This window comes from Camelus bactrianus, chromosome 8, assembly GCF_048773025.1.
Source record: "Camelus bactrianus isolate YW-2024 breed Bactrian camel chromosome 8, ASM4877302v1, whole genome shotgun sequence".
Classification (NCBI taxonomy): domain Eukaryota; kingdom Metazoa; phylum Chordata; class Mammalia; order Artiodactyla; family Camelidae; genus Camelus; species Camelus bactrianus.
Genome location: NC_133546.1, coordinates 18,727,673 through 18,745,329, shown reverse-complemented (window position 1 = coordinate 18,745,329; position 17,657 = coordinate 18,727,673). Strand labels below are relative to the sequence as shown.

At 38.8% G+C, this 17,657-nt stretch overlaps 1 protein-coding gene across 11 annotated transcripts in view; it reads left to right on the top strand.

The window, feature by feature from the left end:
- The window catches only part of UTRN (utrophin), a 457,676-nt gene that overhangs the window by 143,961 nt on the left and 296,058 nt on the right, over window positions 1-17,657 (top strand). For all 11 annotated transcript variants that reach the window (XM_074368225.1, XM_010965836.3, XM_074368224.1 and 8 more), the window contains 5 exons: window positions 6,021-6,134; window positions 6,782-6,937; window positions 10,617-10,787; window positions 12,687-12,866; window positions 16,700-16,834. In XM_074368225.1, coding sequence (XP_074224326.1) covers window positions 6,021-6,134; window positions 6,782-6,937; window positions 10,617-10,787; window positions 12,687-12,866; window positions 16,700-16,834 — 756 coding nt within the window. The remainder of the gene's footprint in view (window positions 1-6,020; window positions 6,135-6,781; window positions 6,938-10,616; window positions 10,788-12,686; window positions 12,867-16,699; window positions 16,835-17,657) is intronic.

The window sequence follows — 17,657 nt, the reverse complement described above, 5'->3', positions numbered from 1 at the left end:
TGCCAAGTGCTTTCACAGACATCTCATATCTCCTGCTCGCTCCTTGCCCAGAGCCCTGTCTGCATCCTCTCCTATGAGCGGTGCCAGGTGGGGAGACAGTGTGGTGGGTCACAAAGGCCACATCAGACAATTACCTTCCTTTGGAAATGTCACTCACTTGCTAGAAACTCAAGTCATTCTCTTCTTGGCTCATCCTTTAAGAATAAGCTGCTTCGGGGAGGGGTAAATTAGGAGTTTGGGATTAGCAGATACAAACTACTATGTATAAAACTGATATACAATAAGGTTCTAATGTACAGCACAGGGAACTACATTCAATGTCTTATCGTAACCTATAATGAAAAAGAATGTGAAAAGGAATATATATATATAACTGAATCACTGTGATGTACACCAGAAACTAACACAACATTGTAACTTCAATAAATATAAATAAATAAAACAAAAATAAACTCAGCCAAAAAAAAAAAAAAGAATAAGCTGCTTCTACAAGCAGCCTTCAGTCATCGCCCCCGCAGCTAATTATTCCCTCTTCTGTGATTCTGCTACGCCTTGTTTACACCTTCACAGTAACCCCAGCTCAGGCCAGCTTCTATTACAGCTGAGACCTGTGTGTCTCTCCTCTCACAGGGCACGAGCTCTTTGAGCACAGGAACCTTGTCTGGCACACAGCAAGTAAGCAAATGTGCAAGTCACTACTTGCAGGTGCCTGCAGACATCATACCCACTTGAACCTCTCTAGTGAGGTTGGATCTATAAAACCTAGATGCCTGGTTATCCTAAATGGCAGAACCTCCCTGTAGTCACACCTCTTCCATCAGTTGCTGAACAGAGACACACACTAACACAGGTACTGTGTTCTCACCCAGTGTGGGGAAGGGGACTTGCTGGAGCTCTGAGACATACAGAACCAGGTTTTGAAATTACTTTGGAATGCATTTCAGGGTAAAAACCCAATGATAAATATCTTCGAAGAGTAACATGCAGTATAGCTGATTTAACTCTGTCTGAGTAACACAGAACTGATGTAATGATCTTGTGAGGATTTCTTTGGTCTCGTTTTGAATACATTTTACTTTACTAAAGGTAATTTTGGTGCTTTCTAAACCTTAAATTTAATAACTTTACTAGTTTCAGATAAATAAATGTAGTAGCAATATCATTGCTGGTCTTCCTTCTACATGAGGGAGCACTTTTTAAAGAGTGTTTTGAGGTTAAGGAATATTATGAAACCAACAAAATAGAAATCTCCTGCTTTAAATGACTGTTTTAATTCTGGTTTCACGATTCTTCTTGCCTATGTCTTGGGTTAGATACTGGCTGCTTAAAAGCTGTGGACATTCCAACAGATGAGGGAGGAGCAAAATAAAATTCCAAGAATTTAGCTGTAAATAAAGTCTTGGGAGGTAGTTGTGTACCGTGGAATCTTATTGTCTTGATCCAGAGTTACCAGGCTTCAGATTTCCTCCATCCCTGGCTCAGGGGCTGCAGGCTGGGAGATGGGATGTATAGGGCTAAAGGAGTTGTTTTAACGACCTCACATTGTTTTTCTGTGACCCAGCAGCAGGTGTTGCCCATCCAAAGTGCTTACAAATCAGTGCTTTTGAGCAGTGATGGTCAATAGAGCATTTTGACCCCTCCAAACTAGAATATTTGATACTTAGGTTTTCAGAACTCCCATATTAGTCATTTTATATTTCTTTGAGAATTTTTGAGTATAAATAGGAATGAGAAACGGTTATCCTAGATTACTACTTACAGTTTGTTTTTGCATGTGAAATAATAAGACACTTATTTTGGAAATTTACAACTTAAAATTTTTTTTTCATATTGCTTGAAAGAACTGAAGCCCCCCCAAAGAAGATGGAACATTAGAATTACCCAGTTTAAACATCTCTATATGTGTCTAGTATCTGTCTATCCCTATATTCATTCTGCAAGTGGATGAAGATGGTGAAAAATGGCTCATTGTTTTACCTTGTAAATTCATAAGTGCATCAGCTGAGTGATTTTTAAATGGACAGAGAAACACTTTTCGTGTGAGCTCTTTCATTTTCCTTGTAAGCTCTTTGCTGTACGATTGACTTAAAGATGAGCAGACTTTTGGCGTTTTTTAAAAGCACAGGAAACATCTGCTGCACGTGGATGGAGAGTATTTTCCTTCTAGGGAAAGAGGAGATGCTAGAGGGCAGAGCAGGGCTCCCGTCTCCCGCATTTGCCTGCACTGAGCGGTTGCTAGTGTTGATCTTAGTAACCTCTTCACCTTTCCCACACGGTGGAGCCCCTGGGTAGGGAGGCCGTGTGAACTTGCTGGTGTCAGGCATTTCTAAAGTTTGGGCCTTTCCTCGTGTACTTGGCTTCCTTCTGCTGAGCTGGATTCAGCCCGGTCTAATCAGAAGTGCCGGAAGCAGTAGCTCTTTCATACAGTCACTTTTGAACAGTTACATAATGGAACAAGCATTAACGTTGGCAGCAGTTAAGCACATTAAACTGACGCTTATGCAAATACGTACTCACCCTGACTACTCATTCCTGTGAAGTGTCTGTTGGGAAGAGACACCAGGACTTGAAGTGATAACGCTTTTATGGAGTTAATCTTGGTAATAAAGTGCTTGATTTTGCAGATCTTCATAATAATAGCTGTCATTTACTGCATACCTGCTCTGTTCCAAGCCCTGTCCAAACTATCTCTGTTTTTCAGAACAATCAGACAAGATAGTTGTTGTTATTCACATTTTATAGATGAGCTACAGAAACTCCAAGAAGAAAAATTTAGAAATGAGTTTCTCAAGGCCTCATGGCTGGTAAGGTGCTGAGCTAGGTATTCAGACCTTAGTCTGTCTTGTCCTGGGGCCAGACTGCCTGTCTTAGAACTCAGCATGCTCAGGACTACCTGCAGGATTTCTAGGAGTGAAAACAGCTTTTCCGGTTTCTCACTGTTTCCTTTGTTATTATCTGGAAGATCTCTTGGTCTGCATGGCTCGTCTGTGTCTTTTGCTTTCTTTCCCTTTTTTTTTCCTCACATTTAACTGTAAGACAATGAACAGGTGCGTGTGACTTGCTGTGTGTGTCTGAGAGAGGGAGGGAGGAAGGGGGTTTACATCTTAAAACTTCCTGTCCTGTGCCAGCGATGGGGATCGTTGAGGCTGCTGGCTTCAGTCAAGGCTGATTGTGGTTGAAACCTCCTTGGAATAAAATACTTTCATAAATTTCAAAAATCCTTGGCCCAGGAGACTATCAGTTTTCCTTGTTCCAAACAAGGTTTAATGAATTGTTCAGTTACACAGCAGTAACGCTGCCTTGAATGCTTAAAAAGTTCAGCCGGGAGATTAACAGAGCAAAAAGGGGTAACAAGTTAAATGGACAGTTAAAAAAGGCCCTTTGTGACCCTTAGATGTAGCCCTTCTTTCTTTTAGCACGTGTACCTTTTTGCACGTCCCACCTGACAACCCTTCCCTGATCTCGTCTTCCTGAGCAGTCTTCCCTGATAAGATCTGAGAATGTGGGGGCAAACCCAGAAGAGATATGTCACCAGTAGGAAATAAGTCAGAGCAGCGTAGGTGTGCGAGAATAGTGACAGACAGGCTAAGGCATGGAGGGAAGGGAAGCCTGAGGAAAAGGCACAGGGTGGCTGAAAGGGCTTTCAGAGCTGCGCTTGGAATAAGAGGAGAAAGGAAGTGCTTGCGCAGAGTGGTACAACATGAATGGAGGAGACAGAAAGGCCTGGCCACAGAAGCACTTTTTGTTTCCCATCTTCATCAGAGAATGACCCTGTAAACTAGAAATTGTAGAACGGTCATTACTGAGAGTGCATTAGAGCCTGAATTATGAGTTAGATGGAAAAACTACGCAATCGTTCAGATGCCTAAATCTACATCCCTAGTATTTCACCCGGGATCTCAAGGTCGCGTATGCGGTTTGAAAGGAAATGACCAGAAAAATGGAGATGGATGAATGTTCTAAGTTAGGGGGAACATTATGTTCTAGAAGCTAAAGACTTGAAGTAAGCTTGATGTCAGTTCCTGGCAAAGCTGTAGATAAATGACCAAGCAGAGTTCTTTCATGTGCGGAGGAAAGAATGTGGTGGTCACCAGGAGTCAGCATGGGTACCACTAATAGCCTTGCCCAGACTCATTTCCTTTAAGCACTGCTGCTTTTTATTTATTTCTTGGAGGAGGGATACTAGATTATTAGATATACAGGTTTATACTCTCACATTTTATGTGTGCTCATTTGGTTCAAATAAAGCTCACAGACTATCTATCATTTTGGGTAAGTCTTGATTTCAGTAAGGTGTTTGAGAAAATCTCTTATAAGAAAGAAGTGGAAAGCTACTTAGATGATAGTATTATATTGATTCCCATGTTTTGAAAACTGAGCCAAAAGTTTGTTGGTTAATGTATGAGATGGTGTCCTCATGGGGAAATTCTCAGGTAGGCATTGTAATTGGCCTTACTTTTCACCTGGAAAAAACCCCAAACCCAACCAAAATTAACCCCAGTACAAAAAGGATACCTCACTGTCAGATTTGCAAATAAGAAAGTTGGGAGGAATTGATATGAAACTGGAGGGACTAAAAATTCAAATCATTCTGTTGGCTTTTTATTGTTATATTAACTAGGTTTTTTTTTTTAATTGAAGTATAGTCAGTTACAGTGTGTCAATTTCACTAGGATTGTTAACAATGCAAAATTTAATATTTATAAATACCAAGTTCTGAATTTGTTACAGAAGTCAATCAAACAACATGGAATAGGAAAAAATAGTTATGAGAATTTTGGAGCTTTAGCTAACTATAATATTATGAATAATATGTCTATAAACAAATTTAAAAAACACAAAGGAAACAAAAACCAACTCTACAATAAGAAAAATAAAATTGAAAATATTTTAGATGGCATTTTCTGAATGTGATATCCATATGTGAAATACCAGTTAGGTTCCATCTTTGTCACTCATTACAACATTTTAAGGGTAAGAATAATTGATTCTCTGTGGCATATTTTAAGTACATTAACAAGTTGATGTGATTTCCAGAGTATGTTGATTGGAGTGTTGAGTGCAGGATCTGGGTAACATGTCCTAGAGACATCATGGAAGGAACTCGGAATGTTCAATCACTAAAAGACTAAAGAAGACACAGTGGCTGCCTTCCAATCGGAAGGTTTTTTTTTTTTTTTTTTTTAATAGTATAGTTAATTTATCTCCATTCCTAGGGAGGAACGAGAAACAAATAATTGAGGGAGGTACGAGGAAACAAAGGTAGCTCAATATAAAGGAAATTAACAAGTCAGACTGACCAGTGATGGAATGAGGGACCTTGGAAAGAAATGACCATTGCTTTACCTATATCTGGAACTCAAGTTGGACCTACTTGTTCACATTCTTTAAGGTCCGGTTCCAATGTTGCTGCATCTCTCAAGTGTCTTTCTTTCTGCAAAATGTTTCCTTTCTCATTCCCCCAGCACCACATGCAGTAACTGGGTTACAGTGGGTGCTTAGTAAATGTTGGATGAAAGAAAGGAGTTGGGCAGCAGACTGTACTGGGCTCTTAGATAAGGCATCCCACAGCTGAACTAAGAACGGTCTATTGTATTCCCTTCACTCTATTCTTTATTTATTCCTGCTTTGAGTAGGTAACTTGAGAAAATTGTTCTAAATTATTTGAGAACAAAAGATTTTTTTTAGCTGATTATATTAGAAAAGCATTTTTCCCCTTTAATTTGAATTTTTAATCTTAGATATTGCTCACATTAAGCAAAATAGCTTGGGTCACTGGAGAGTGTCTTGAAAGCTTTAGTATGATCACAAAGATATCATCTCATGAGGATTTTAGTCAACAATGAAGAAGATAATTATTTTTCAGCATTGGAGGATCTAAAAAAAGAAATAAAATATATGAAAATGATGCTATCAAAGTTTTGAAAAGTTGCCTTTTTTTCCAGTAGCAATAGATCTTGAGATGCAGTAGGTCGAATGTCACTGAGTAATATCCCCCTTTGTTATTGTGTTCGATTTAGGCTGATTCAAAAGTCATTGAGAAGTGGATGGATGGTGTGAAAGACTTCGTAATGAAAGAGCAGGCTATCCAAGGAGATCCCGAAGGACTACAAAGACAGCTTGACCAGTGCTCTGTGAGTTCTGCTGATCTAGTGAACCTGCTGTAATAAATAACATTTTCTTCTTTATTATTTGCTATTATTAAAATTATAAGAATATGCCATGACAATAAAGCTAGATAAAATGTCTTTCATCATAAACCGTTTTTTTTTTAACTTTATAGCCAGTGAAAGAACAACTGTTCATATTTCTATATTGGGCCACAGTCATAGAATTTTGGATGGAGAACACAAGAGGGATTTTAGTTCATTAGGAGCTGCTGTTTTATGTTACAATGGCAATCTTAGTGTCATAATTACCAATTGTATATTGATCTTATTGTGCCACATGGTGAGGCTTTAAGAAAAACATATCTAATGAATGAAGTTTGCCAGTAATACTGACATTTTATATTTGGTGAAATCATTAGGCTTCTCTAAATGAATTAAAAGTACTATTCCCGGCAGAGATTCAAGTATTTTCAATCTAATTTAGCAGATGGCTGTACAAAGCACCCAGGTGAAATGAATTTCTTGACACAATATTTCTTAAGTAGTTAAAGTCCCAAGTCCCAAGCAGTCTGTTCTTAAAATACTTGCAGGGATATGAGCAGAGAAAACTATAATAATGGCATTCACTTATGTAAGAACGCACTCAGCAAGGACTTATTTTGTGTGTTCAGGCATTTGTTAACGAAATAGAAACAACTGAATCATCTCTGAAAGACATGAAAGAAATAGAGGCTAACCTTCGTAGCTGCCCAGTTGCTGGGATCAAAACCTGGATGCAAACGAAACTAGTTGACCACCAAACACAACTGGAGAAATTCAGTAAGGAGGTGAGTTTTTCAATTTTGCTATGTGTGATTTTCAAGAGCTAGACAGTGGCTTCTCTTGATGGACTAAACTGAACTCATAGCCCATCCAGTCTGAAAAACAGCAGTCTAGAGTAACTGTAGCGTGGGTGGCAGGTTGGGGCAAGAAATGGATCATTCTTTTAAATTAAGGGAGGTTAATATTGTCCACTTTGGCTCCTGGTCGGGAATGAGCTTGATGTGTTCAATAAAGAATGAGAAAGTCATTGCAGCTGGAATAGAATGAAGGGAGGAGTCACTGGGTGGGAGAATGGTAAGATCTGAGGTCAGAAAGTAGGTGGAGATGGGTTGTATATGGTCTTTGAAGCACAGATTGTGAGTTTTATTTCAAGTATAATTTCACATAGAAAGCAGAAGGTTTTGAGCAAGAAGTCGACATACAATAGAGTTTTTAAGGTCACCCTGGCTTCCAGGTGGATAATTTGCTCTGGGAAATCGAGAGTGAAAACAGGAGAATACTTAGAAGGTTGTTGCAGTCTTGGAGAGGGAGGCTGGCCCCTTGGACTAGGTTGACTCGGGAGATGGTGGTGGAGGTCATGAGAAATGTTAGGTTTGGAGTATATTTTGAAAGTGGAGCTAGGAGTCTAGTAATAGATTGGATGTGTGGTATGAGAAAAAGTGAATAGTGAAGGACAGCTCAGGATTTTTGCGAAGCTTCCATTTGGTGTGAATTATGGTGCTATTTACTGAAATGGTGAAGGCTCAGGAGATGCTTTTGTGGGAGCTGGTGAAATGATGACTTCCATACTGAAAGAGTTAAATTCAAGATTACTAGACATGGAAATAGGACTCTACAGCACTTACTGCTGGGCAAGGATGCTACAAAGGTGAGGTCAGCCAGAGGAGAGGTACCAGGAGAGTGTGAGGCCCCAGAGGCCAGGTGGAGAAAGCTCTGCACAGTGTCCAGTGCTGAGGATTGCTGAGGCCAATCAGAACTGGAGAGCACGCTTTAGATTTGACCAGACGGAGGCTTATCGTGACCTTGAGAAAAGTGGTCCCAGTCGGGTGGTGGGGAAGAAAAGTCATGTTGGAGAATGTTGAGGAGAGGAAAGGAAGTGAGGTACTGCAGCAAGTGTAGCCAACTTCGAGAACTTTCTCTATTCAATGAGGTAGGTGCTGGAAGGGACATGGGGATCCTAAGAGCTGTTCTTGTAATTTTTAAAAATAAGTGATGTCACAGGATGTCTGCCTGCCGACAAGGACTTCATTTAGGGGGAGAGAGTAACGATGCAGAAGAGATGGAGAGAAGATAATTTCCAAAGCGAAGTCTGTGATTACGTGGGAGGGAATGAGATCCACCCTCTGAGGGGAAGAACTGCTGTCAGGTGGTCCCTCCGTGTAACAGAAGGGAAGGCAGCTACGGGACACGAGGAGTGAGATGTAGTTCTCTTCTGATGCCTTCTGTTTTGTTGGTGGAATAATAGTGAGGTTGCATGTAGCTGAAGTGAGTGAGCAAAGGGTGAAAAATGAGAGAAGAAAATGTGAAATGCAGGAATACTCCGCAGACGGTCGTGTAGATAGTGCTTATCCCTTAATACAGTACTTTTTGTTTAATGTATATACAGGAAAATTTTATATTTGCATCCCTGAGTATCTTGTTTTGTCCCCCCCCAATTCCTGATTTTGAACATGTTCAAACTTAAAGAAAAGTTGAAGTAATGGTTGAGAGAACAGCCATAAACCATTCCTAAATCTGCTGATTGTTACTGTTTTACCACATTTGCCTTTTTTCCCTCTCCCCAGGTCTCTCCCAACATACACACACGTATACCTTTTTTTTTCCTAAATATGTACTTTTGACAGGAAGTGAAAAATATTATGACAGCGTACTCCTAAATACTTTAGCATGCTTCTTCCATGAATGAGAACAATGTTCTACAAAACTGCAATATCATTGTGACACCTAAAAAAAAAAACTTTGTAATATCATCTTATATTCTAGCCAAATTCAGACTTCTCTAACTGTGCTGTAATTCGATGACATGTGCTTGAAGGAGCTGGGTTTTGGGGGAACTAAGCAGGGAAGATGGTTTGGAAGTGACAATGAGGTGCAAGGAAGAAATAGATAGATGGATAGAGACAGATGCATGTTACATATGGATATTTAGATCTGTGTGTCTATTTATCTGTCTATACACATACATACTTACACATATGAAAACAGAACTAATTGTGAATTACTATTGATTCAAAGTATGGCAATAAATGCATGGGAAATTTTTAAGTGTCTTCAGCAAGGAGGCAACCATGTGTTGTTGCATGAGTAATTATCTAAAGCAGTTCACCGAATAGTGAAAAAGTTGAAGAAATTTTGGACAAACATAATGTTGCCAAAGTTTAATTTTGCTAAGAAAGGATACGCATGTAAAGTCAACAAATAAAAAATTTATCTCATTTATTATATCCGTGATATCACGAAAAGGAAAACATTTTAATGCCAAAAAGTAGAAAGTATATAATATCAGGAGAATTAATGTTAGTTTTGAGCTTTTTTTTTTTTGAAAAGTTTGCTGCATTTTTAATTTTTCTCATTTCTCTATGGATCCAGGAAAATTATATAACTGACTAGTGTTTAGAAACTATTAGTAAGCAGAATTTTGGGGAAGTAGGGCCCTGAAGTCTGTATTTTTTTTAAAGCTCACCAGGTGAAAGTGTTGATCAGCAAGACGGGGGAAGCAGGACTGTGTACACTGCTGGCAGTAGGCTGTCCGAGTACCACGTGGGGCAGTGGAATCCAAGCTCTTGTTCAGCCCCTGTCTGTTTTTATGACTGTGATCCTGTTTAGAGAGAGGAACGGGAAGGCCACCAAGCCTCCCCCCGTATTCCTGTGAGAGCCATCCTAGTCCTGTCCTGCCCTATCGTCACCATCAGTTTCACAGCCAGGCAAGCCCTGGCAAGGCGACCACTTCTGTGCGATGTAATTTGGGTGTGCGGTTGAATAGTGAAGTGCGTGCTGGCTGATCTGTGTGGGACGATACCTTCTCCCACAGTGGAAGGCAGTTTGTGGTTAGAGGGAGGATCTCTCTGAAGAATGTTTTTAGTCTTCCTGAAATATTTAACAAAGTTACTGGACTGGATTCTGAGGGATACTGATTTTCTGATGTAACCTTTTTTTTGTCTGTGTGGAATATACAAGTATAGTAGATTATCAAAACCAAAACTTTATAAAGCAGTGTTTTATGATCATCTTTAACAGCAGTCTCCTCTTCTCTGCTTTTTAAAAGTGCAATCTTAATGGGGAAATCCTGTTAAAAAGAGAAAATGGATGTTTTGGTTCCTTCAGTTTTTTCCCCCATAAATAATGCTACAGTAGATTTTCATGAAATACGTGCTTTTATTGCCGTAGGTTAGAGTCCTTCATTTGAGTATTTATCTGTCAAAAGTTTGCATTTTAAAAAAATAAATATTTCCAAATTAGATGAATGTCCAAAATGTGAAACGGAATCCTGGTTATAATTATTGTTTTCACTATTGCTTGTGTTCCACAGGATCAGCACAAAATGTATAAAGGATTTCATCTGAATTTTGAACCTTAAGGCTCTTTGTGGAAAGTTATTACTGTGTCTTTAGGTACTAGAAACTAGAAGTTGACATTTAAAGCATTTAGATTTGTTTATTGGAGTGAATGGCTTTTCCTTCCTAGATTACTATTAAAAAAAATAGATTGTCTGAAAGTCAGGAAAAAGTGGTGAACCTGAAGAAAGACTTGGCAGAGATGCAGGAGTGGATGACGCAGGCGGAAGAAGAATACCTGGAGAGGGATTTTGAGTACAAGTCCCCGGAAGAACTTGAGAGTGCTGTGGAGGAGATGAAGGTGAGGTGGGGACCACCAGTGTCCACAGGCTTTCTGTCTCCCTCCTCCCTTCAAAATCAATCAGGCGGTTAGTCATCTACTGGCTGTAAGGTGTGATCTGTACATATAATCCTTCATAGTAGGATCTCAAATTAAAAAGAAAACAGAAGGGCAGCTGCCTGATTTTAGTAGGATAGGATGCTGAGAATCCATGTGTTTAACTTGGCCCATAAGTTGGGTCCATGAGGGCCCCCGGGAAATTTTCTGACACTAGAACCTCGCGGGGGCCACAGAGAAAGACTCACATTTAGTGGCGTCAGTTTTATATTCACAGTGTTGTGCAGCCATCGCCACTATCTATTTCTAAAGATTTTCAGAAAGAATTGCTTTTCATAAGAAACAAGAGAGACTTCCCAGTTTGGTTGGGGTTTATCTTTATTTCGTCAACTGTATTCTTCCAGCTAGTACATGGGGCATGCATGAATACCAAAATATTATTAGAGCAGGTAAGAATAGCGGTAGGAATGTCATCAAGGGATTGAGTACCAGTTGGGTCCTTAGGATGTCTTTCCTTAAAACTTACATTCCTATGTCAATAATCTTGAACTCCTCTTTTTTATATAATAAAAGAACTGGGCCTCATTCTAACACTACTTCAAATATCCTTCTGTGTTGAAGCCAAAGGAGATAATGTCTTAAAAGCTACAAAAAAAAAAAAAAAAAAAAGATCAGCACAGTTTTACCCCACACTTAGCGTGCCTACAAGTGTAAAAAAAACAAAAATCTCTGTTGCAGGTATTTTTTTAAAGGATTATATTTCATCAGTGCATTATTGTATTTTAATCAAAGTAAATAAAAGGGGCTTTTAGTGTAGTATTTTCACAGAAACACTTTTTTAGTGTAGCTTTTCTTGGAACTTTACAAATACTCAGTATGTAGAGTATTTTAAAGGTAGCCTACTGTGTTAAGAACCATCTTATTTCATTTATTCTTCTCCTTTGTGCTATTGACATTGTCGTTCTATGGTTTCTTAAGGTTGCTAGGAATGAGAGTTTAGAAAAATGAGACTAAAACCCTTGATCGGGCAACATTCTGTTTTTATTCTGCCAAACAACCATTAGGATTAAAAAAAAAAAAACTGCACTTAATCATTTTACCCCAACTTAGAGAATTTTAAAACCATTAAGTAGTAAAAAAGGCTACACAGGAGAGCGAAAGGCTGTTTTAGTTTGATTTTTCCTGTGTGTGAGGCTTCATCTTAAGTACAGAGGGAGAATGAGGAAAGAAGCTATTTCTAGTTCAGATCTTCCCAGTATAACCTCATCATTTTTGAAATGCTGTTAATTATCAGAAGGATAGATATACTTATGTTCCAGGAGAAAAAATATTTATATTATTTTTAAAGAATACGTCCACCATGGTGTACTTTCATTTTTTGTGAAAATGTATTTCAGACCAATAAGCTCAGACTTCCAGTGTCAATTAAAGTTTTATTTTGGGGAGGGGAATTAAAATGAATGAATTCACTTAAATTATTTTTAATTCAATTAAAATATATTAAAATTAAATTTACTTAATCAAAATGAATTCACTTAATTCTTATTAGGGGCCCAGACTTTGACAATACATCCTGTCAGTGAACATAATTTAGGATAACTTAGGTATTTACCACTGCTGTTATTTAATGAAACTGCCCATGTGGGGACTGTGTACATTGGGATGTATAATGAGTGAAACTTTGTAGTTACCCTTCTTATTTCAACAGGTGCTCTCTGTATTGATTACCTACATAATGTTCCAACTAGGTAGTTAGAATCATCCAGATGTTTTAATTTTGGTTTAGTCACATTTTTTGAAAAAGAAAGAAGTTGGTTACTGAGATAGGGAGACAGTTTTCAAGTTCATTCTGTCTTGAAACAGAGGGCGAAAGAGGATGTGTTGCAGAAGGAGGTGAGAGTGAAGATTCTCAAGGACAACATCAAGTTATTAGCTGCAAAAGTGCCCTCTGGTGGCCAGGAGTTGACATCTGAGCTCAATGTCGTGCTGGAGAATTATCAACTTCTTTGTAATAGAATTCGAGGAAAGTGCCACACACTAGAGGTATGGTATTTTTTTTCACTGATGTATTTCTGAGATTCAGATTTTGTAATGTACTAACCATTTCCATATCTTGGAAAAAAAACTCTCCATGTTTCTTTTCAATTACTAGATCACTAAAGAAAAGTAGTTCTTTCATGAGATCATAATATTAATAATTAGTAGATAATAATTTAGGTAGTAGGTTGATAAAAGTGAAACAGAGAGACTGGAAAATTGAAGACCAAGATCTGCCTTCAGTTGGTGGGAGGTTCTTGGTAAAGTCGTTTCTTAGCTTCAGTTGTTACGTTTATTAAATGTGAAATCAGGGTTTTCATGTTACAGATGACCTGGAGGGTCTGTTCCAGTCCTAAAATTCTAAAACAATATACTGTGAATATCTTCTTGGTTTTGTTTTGCCTGGTTAGTGCAGAGAGATAAATTGAGGGGTATTTTTTTTAGAGTGGTGTCTAAAATTACAGGTTTTATTTAGAGTGAAGAAAAGATGAACTTGAATGTGTATTTTACTGGACCATTTCCCCTGCCCTGGCCAGTTTAAGATGTAGATGATTCTGTGATTTAAAAAAAAATAAAATTAAGATTTTGCTTGTTTGTTTATACATTAGTGTGACTTTTGTTACATCTTATTGATCAGACTTAAGAAGCCCTTGAATTTATAACAATTTAAATTCAGTTCAACCTAAATCAAATGATTGTATTGTAATAAATCCTAAAATGGTAATCACAACCACAATATTTAAGCTAAATTCACTCATTATTCACTTATTCTGAATCAATTTTGTGCTAAGGTAAATATGTGTAATTCAAATTAGTTAATAAGAAAGTTACAAGTCAAACAAAATCTTATTCTGTAATATTAAGATATCATCTAACATAAAACAGCTGAGGTTACTCATTTGAGAATTTAAAGTTCTGTAAATATAATATATAACATTCTGTATGGATAATCTTAAATCCCCATAAGTGATCCTGGGATTGAATTCTACAGTCTTGCCCATATTTTCTTCTCTGTCCTAACCACCCATGATTTTGCCTTTTCTTTTTTTCTCTTTATTTGTAGCCAAAGTACTCACAATATGCTTAAATAATGAATGGGGTCCCCAGGTTATCCCACACTAACAAAAGACCACCATGGATTCTGTGTTGTTTCTGTGTTTAGGACCTGGAGGTGACAGTTTAAGGATGAGGAGTGAAATATTTTGAGGTTGTAGAATTGCTTGGAGAATTATTTTTAGAATTACTTTTGAAGTAGTTTGAGAGAATTAGCCTGAAAGAAGAAAAGGGAAAATGTGAGAGAACACTATAGATAAAAGAGAAAGGTGACACCTTTGTATCTTTGAAAGAGGAAGTGACAAGAATTAGAAAAGAGATTTCAAAATGGAAGCACTCTTAAAATTATGTGAGGGATTACCAAGGGATCTTGTGGAAACAGCCAAATTTCTAAATTAGAGTGAGGATGCCATCCTACTGAAGAGTGCAACTTTATTACCTTGATTATTTTTAGATTCCTTTAAAATGTTTTAAATCATGAAACAGTCCAAATTTATATAAGGGTACAGTTAATATTACGAACACTTTTATACGTATCCCTCAGATACAACAAATGTTAACATTTTGCTGTATTTTTTCCAGATCTTGTTTTAAAATAAAATTAATTGGCACTATAGAACCTGTTTCCTTCTCTCCCATCCTATCCCATCTCTTGATCCCTCTCTTGGAATAATCATGATCCAGAAGGGGTAAATAGTCTTCCCAGCCACGATTTTATATTTTAAATATAAACACTTATGTTTCAGTTATTATTTGTTGTGTAACAAACCTTGCCCAAGCATAATGACTTACAAAAACAACCGTTAATACATTTTTTCATGATTCTGTGGGTTGATTTGACTCAGTTGGGTGGCTCTTCTGCTCCCTGTGGAGCAGGTCCACATGGTCCCTGCATTCACTGGGAGTTCAGCTGGAACCTTCATGACGGCCTGTCATCCTCCAGGTCTCCCTCCACCATGACCTCACAATGTACAGCTCTTCTACAGCGTGGCAGCTGGCTTTTAAGAGGGAGCAAGCAGAAGCTGCCAGTCCTCTTAAAGGCTAGGTCTGCACTTTGGCACAGTGCCACCTCTGTAGCCTTCTTTTGGTCTAAGCACATCACATTCTCAGGGAGGAGAAAATAATCTCACCATTTCATGGGATTAGCAGCAGAAAATTTGTGGCCATTGTTATCCACTCTCTGGTCATAAATTAGTTCGATTCGTTCCACGTGTGAAATACACTTAACGCTCTCCAGGGATGCCCAAAGTCTTATCCAGCACAGCATCAAGCTTGGAGTCCAGGATCTTGTGATCTGCATCAGGTCCAAATGCAGAGGGGGCTCCTAGGAACAGCTTCTTCCAGTGCAGGTATTTAGGTGTGGCACCTGGTGACCTGGGCGCAATAGAGATAAGTTATCTGCACCCCATAAACCCAACACAATTCTGAGATAGGTACAGGAAAACCTCAGCAGACACTCACATTCAAAAAAGCTGGGGCAGCGGAAGGTAAAAATGGCAGGCACTGGTATTAGTGACTCTGAAATCTAATACTGGTAATTCTGAAATGCACCTGGGCACGTGCAGTCAGTGGCCCCTACTCCGGGGGCAGGGACTGTTGCCCTATTAGGGGCCAGTGCTGCTTCCTGGGAGAGCTTCTCTGCGAGCTGTCCTTTGCTTCCCATAAGAAATAGGGCTGTGCTTGCAGCTGGGTAGATTTCTTAGTCCTTTCTGCCTATATAAATTTGGGGGACCAGATACCAATTTTCCTTCTAATCTTAGCCAGTTGTTGGCAAATTACAACCTGAGGGTCAAATCTGGTTTGTGGCCTGTTTCTCTATGGCCCAGGAGCTAAAAATGGTTGTATATTTTTAAAGAGTTGTTAAAAACAAAACATGCACACACACAGAAAAAATAAAGAGGAATCTGTTTCAGAGGCCAAATGCAGCCTGTAAAACCTAAAATATTTACTATCTGGCCTTTTATAGAAAAGTTGCTGACCCTTGACCTGGTGAGTATGCCTCATGTGGAGTGCACACTAGAATGTGTCCTCCCTCGGTCTATGGGTCTGAAGGAGGACCAACCCAGGAGGCTCCACGCTGAGCTGTCTCCTAAATTTATCCATCAAATAGGCTCCTCCTATATGAGGAAGGGGCTTGTTCCTCCCATAGTTTTACTCCTAGGAAGTGGAGGATACATTCATGCCCCTGCCCCCAATTCCCCACGGGAATGGGGATTCCGTGGTTGCAACTAATACAGTAAGCATAGCAAAACTCCGACTGGGGTAAAATGTGGCCCTCTTGATGTATAGACATGTTCATATGAATTTAGAAAAAAGTTGGAAAGAGTATACATCAAATGATTACAGCAGCTCTAAGTTGGAATAGGGTGGACCCCAGGGAATTCCAGTTTCCTGTGTAATTGTTAAAAAGTGTCACAAGTCTGGGTATTTTTTACCTTTCTATTAAAAAAAACCAAACTAATAATGTTTCCCTCCTGATTTCTTCTACTAATTATATAACTTTATTTTTGACATTTAAATAGAGTCTTGGAATTAATTTTAGTGTTAAAGAGTGAGGCAGGTCATTCCTCTTTGCCTCCCTCCTCCTTCCAGTTGGTCTAATATGATCTATTGAAGAATTCAGTTTTATTTCGCTTAGTTGAAATTTCAGCTCCCTCAGTTTCTCAGTGCCCATATATACTCGTATCTAAATGAAATTATTAATTAGAGAGAATGTGTAGCGGGGGAGATGCACCGTCTCTCTAAGTGGCATCTTATCTAATCTAAGTTTTTTCCTGCCTACTTAGGAGGTATGGTCTTGTTGGATTGAACTGCTTCACTATTTGGACCTTGAGACCACCTGGCTAAACACTCTGGAGGAGCGGATGAAGAGCACAGAGACCCTGCCCGGGAAGACAGATGCTGTCAGTGAAGCTCTGGAGGTGGGAGCCTGCGTTATGAGTGGTTCTTTTGGTTGCAGTGAGGCTGAATGAGGGTTTAACGAGGAACGTAATGCCTCATGCCAGCGAACACTTTTGCTTCCTTGGTGATTTTTGGTGTAACTTGTGTTTTCTTCCATTGCCTGAAGTATTTATACCATCATATATATTTAGATTATTGGTGGCCCACTAGCTCAGCCTCATGAGGTGGTTAGTTGTTTGCTAATTAGTACATTTTAGACATCGCAAAGTGCTCTAGTGACTTTCCAGGTTGTTTTCACCAGTCCGTGGGTAAGACTCTGCCTTATATTATTAGGACAATTGCTACCTTTTGTCTTCATAAAGCTATTGTTGCTTATTAGACCCAGCAAGGACTGTGTTTCAGTGGTGCCTGCTCTGTTATCTTCAGTTGTGAAAAGTTGGAGGAATTCAGGTTGGAGAGGGCAATGTTGGAGACATAGGATCCTATCCCCAAGCCGAGGCTTGAGCTCCTTGAGGCCAAGAAACGTGTCTGAATTTTTGGTTGTTCTCCAGTAACCAGTGCAGCCTGTAGCACATGATAACTTAATACCTGTTACTTAAATGAATTAAAATGTGAAGAGAATAGATTTGCTTTAAAGAAAAAAAAAAGGAGGAAGAAGGTAGCTATGCTTTTTAAACTGTAGGAACATGATGTGGTAATTAAGTAAATGACTGTATTAAAGGTCAGAAATAAGTCAAATGTGGTACCTAAATTTCAGGAGCCAGATGCTCTGCTGGAGAAAAGATGTCACTTCTCACATAAAATAGCAGAGCGAGGGATTGAGAGTACTAAAAAGAATTATGA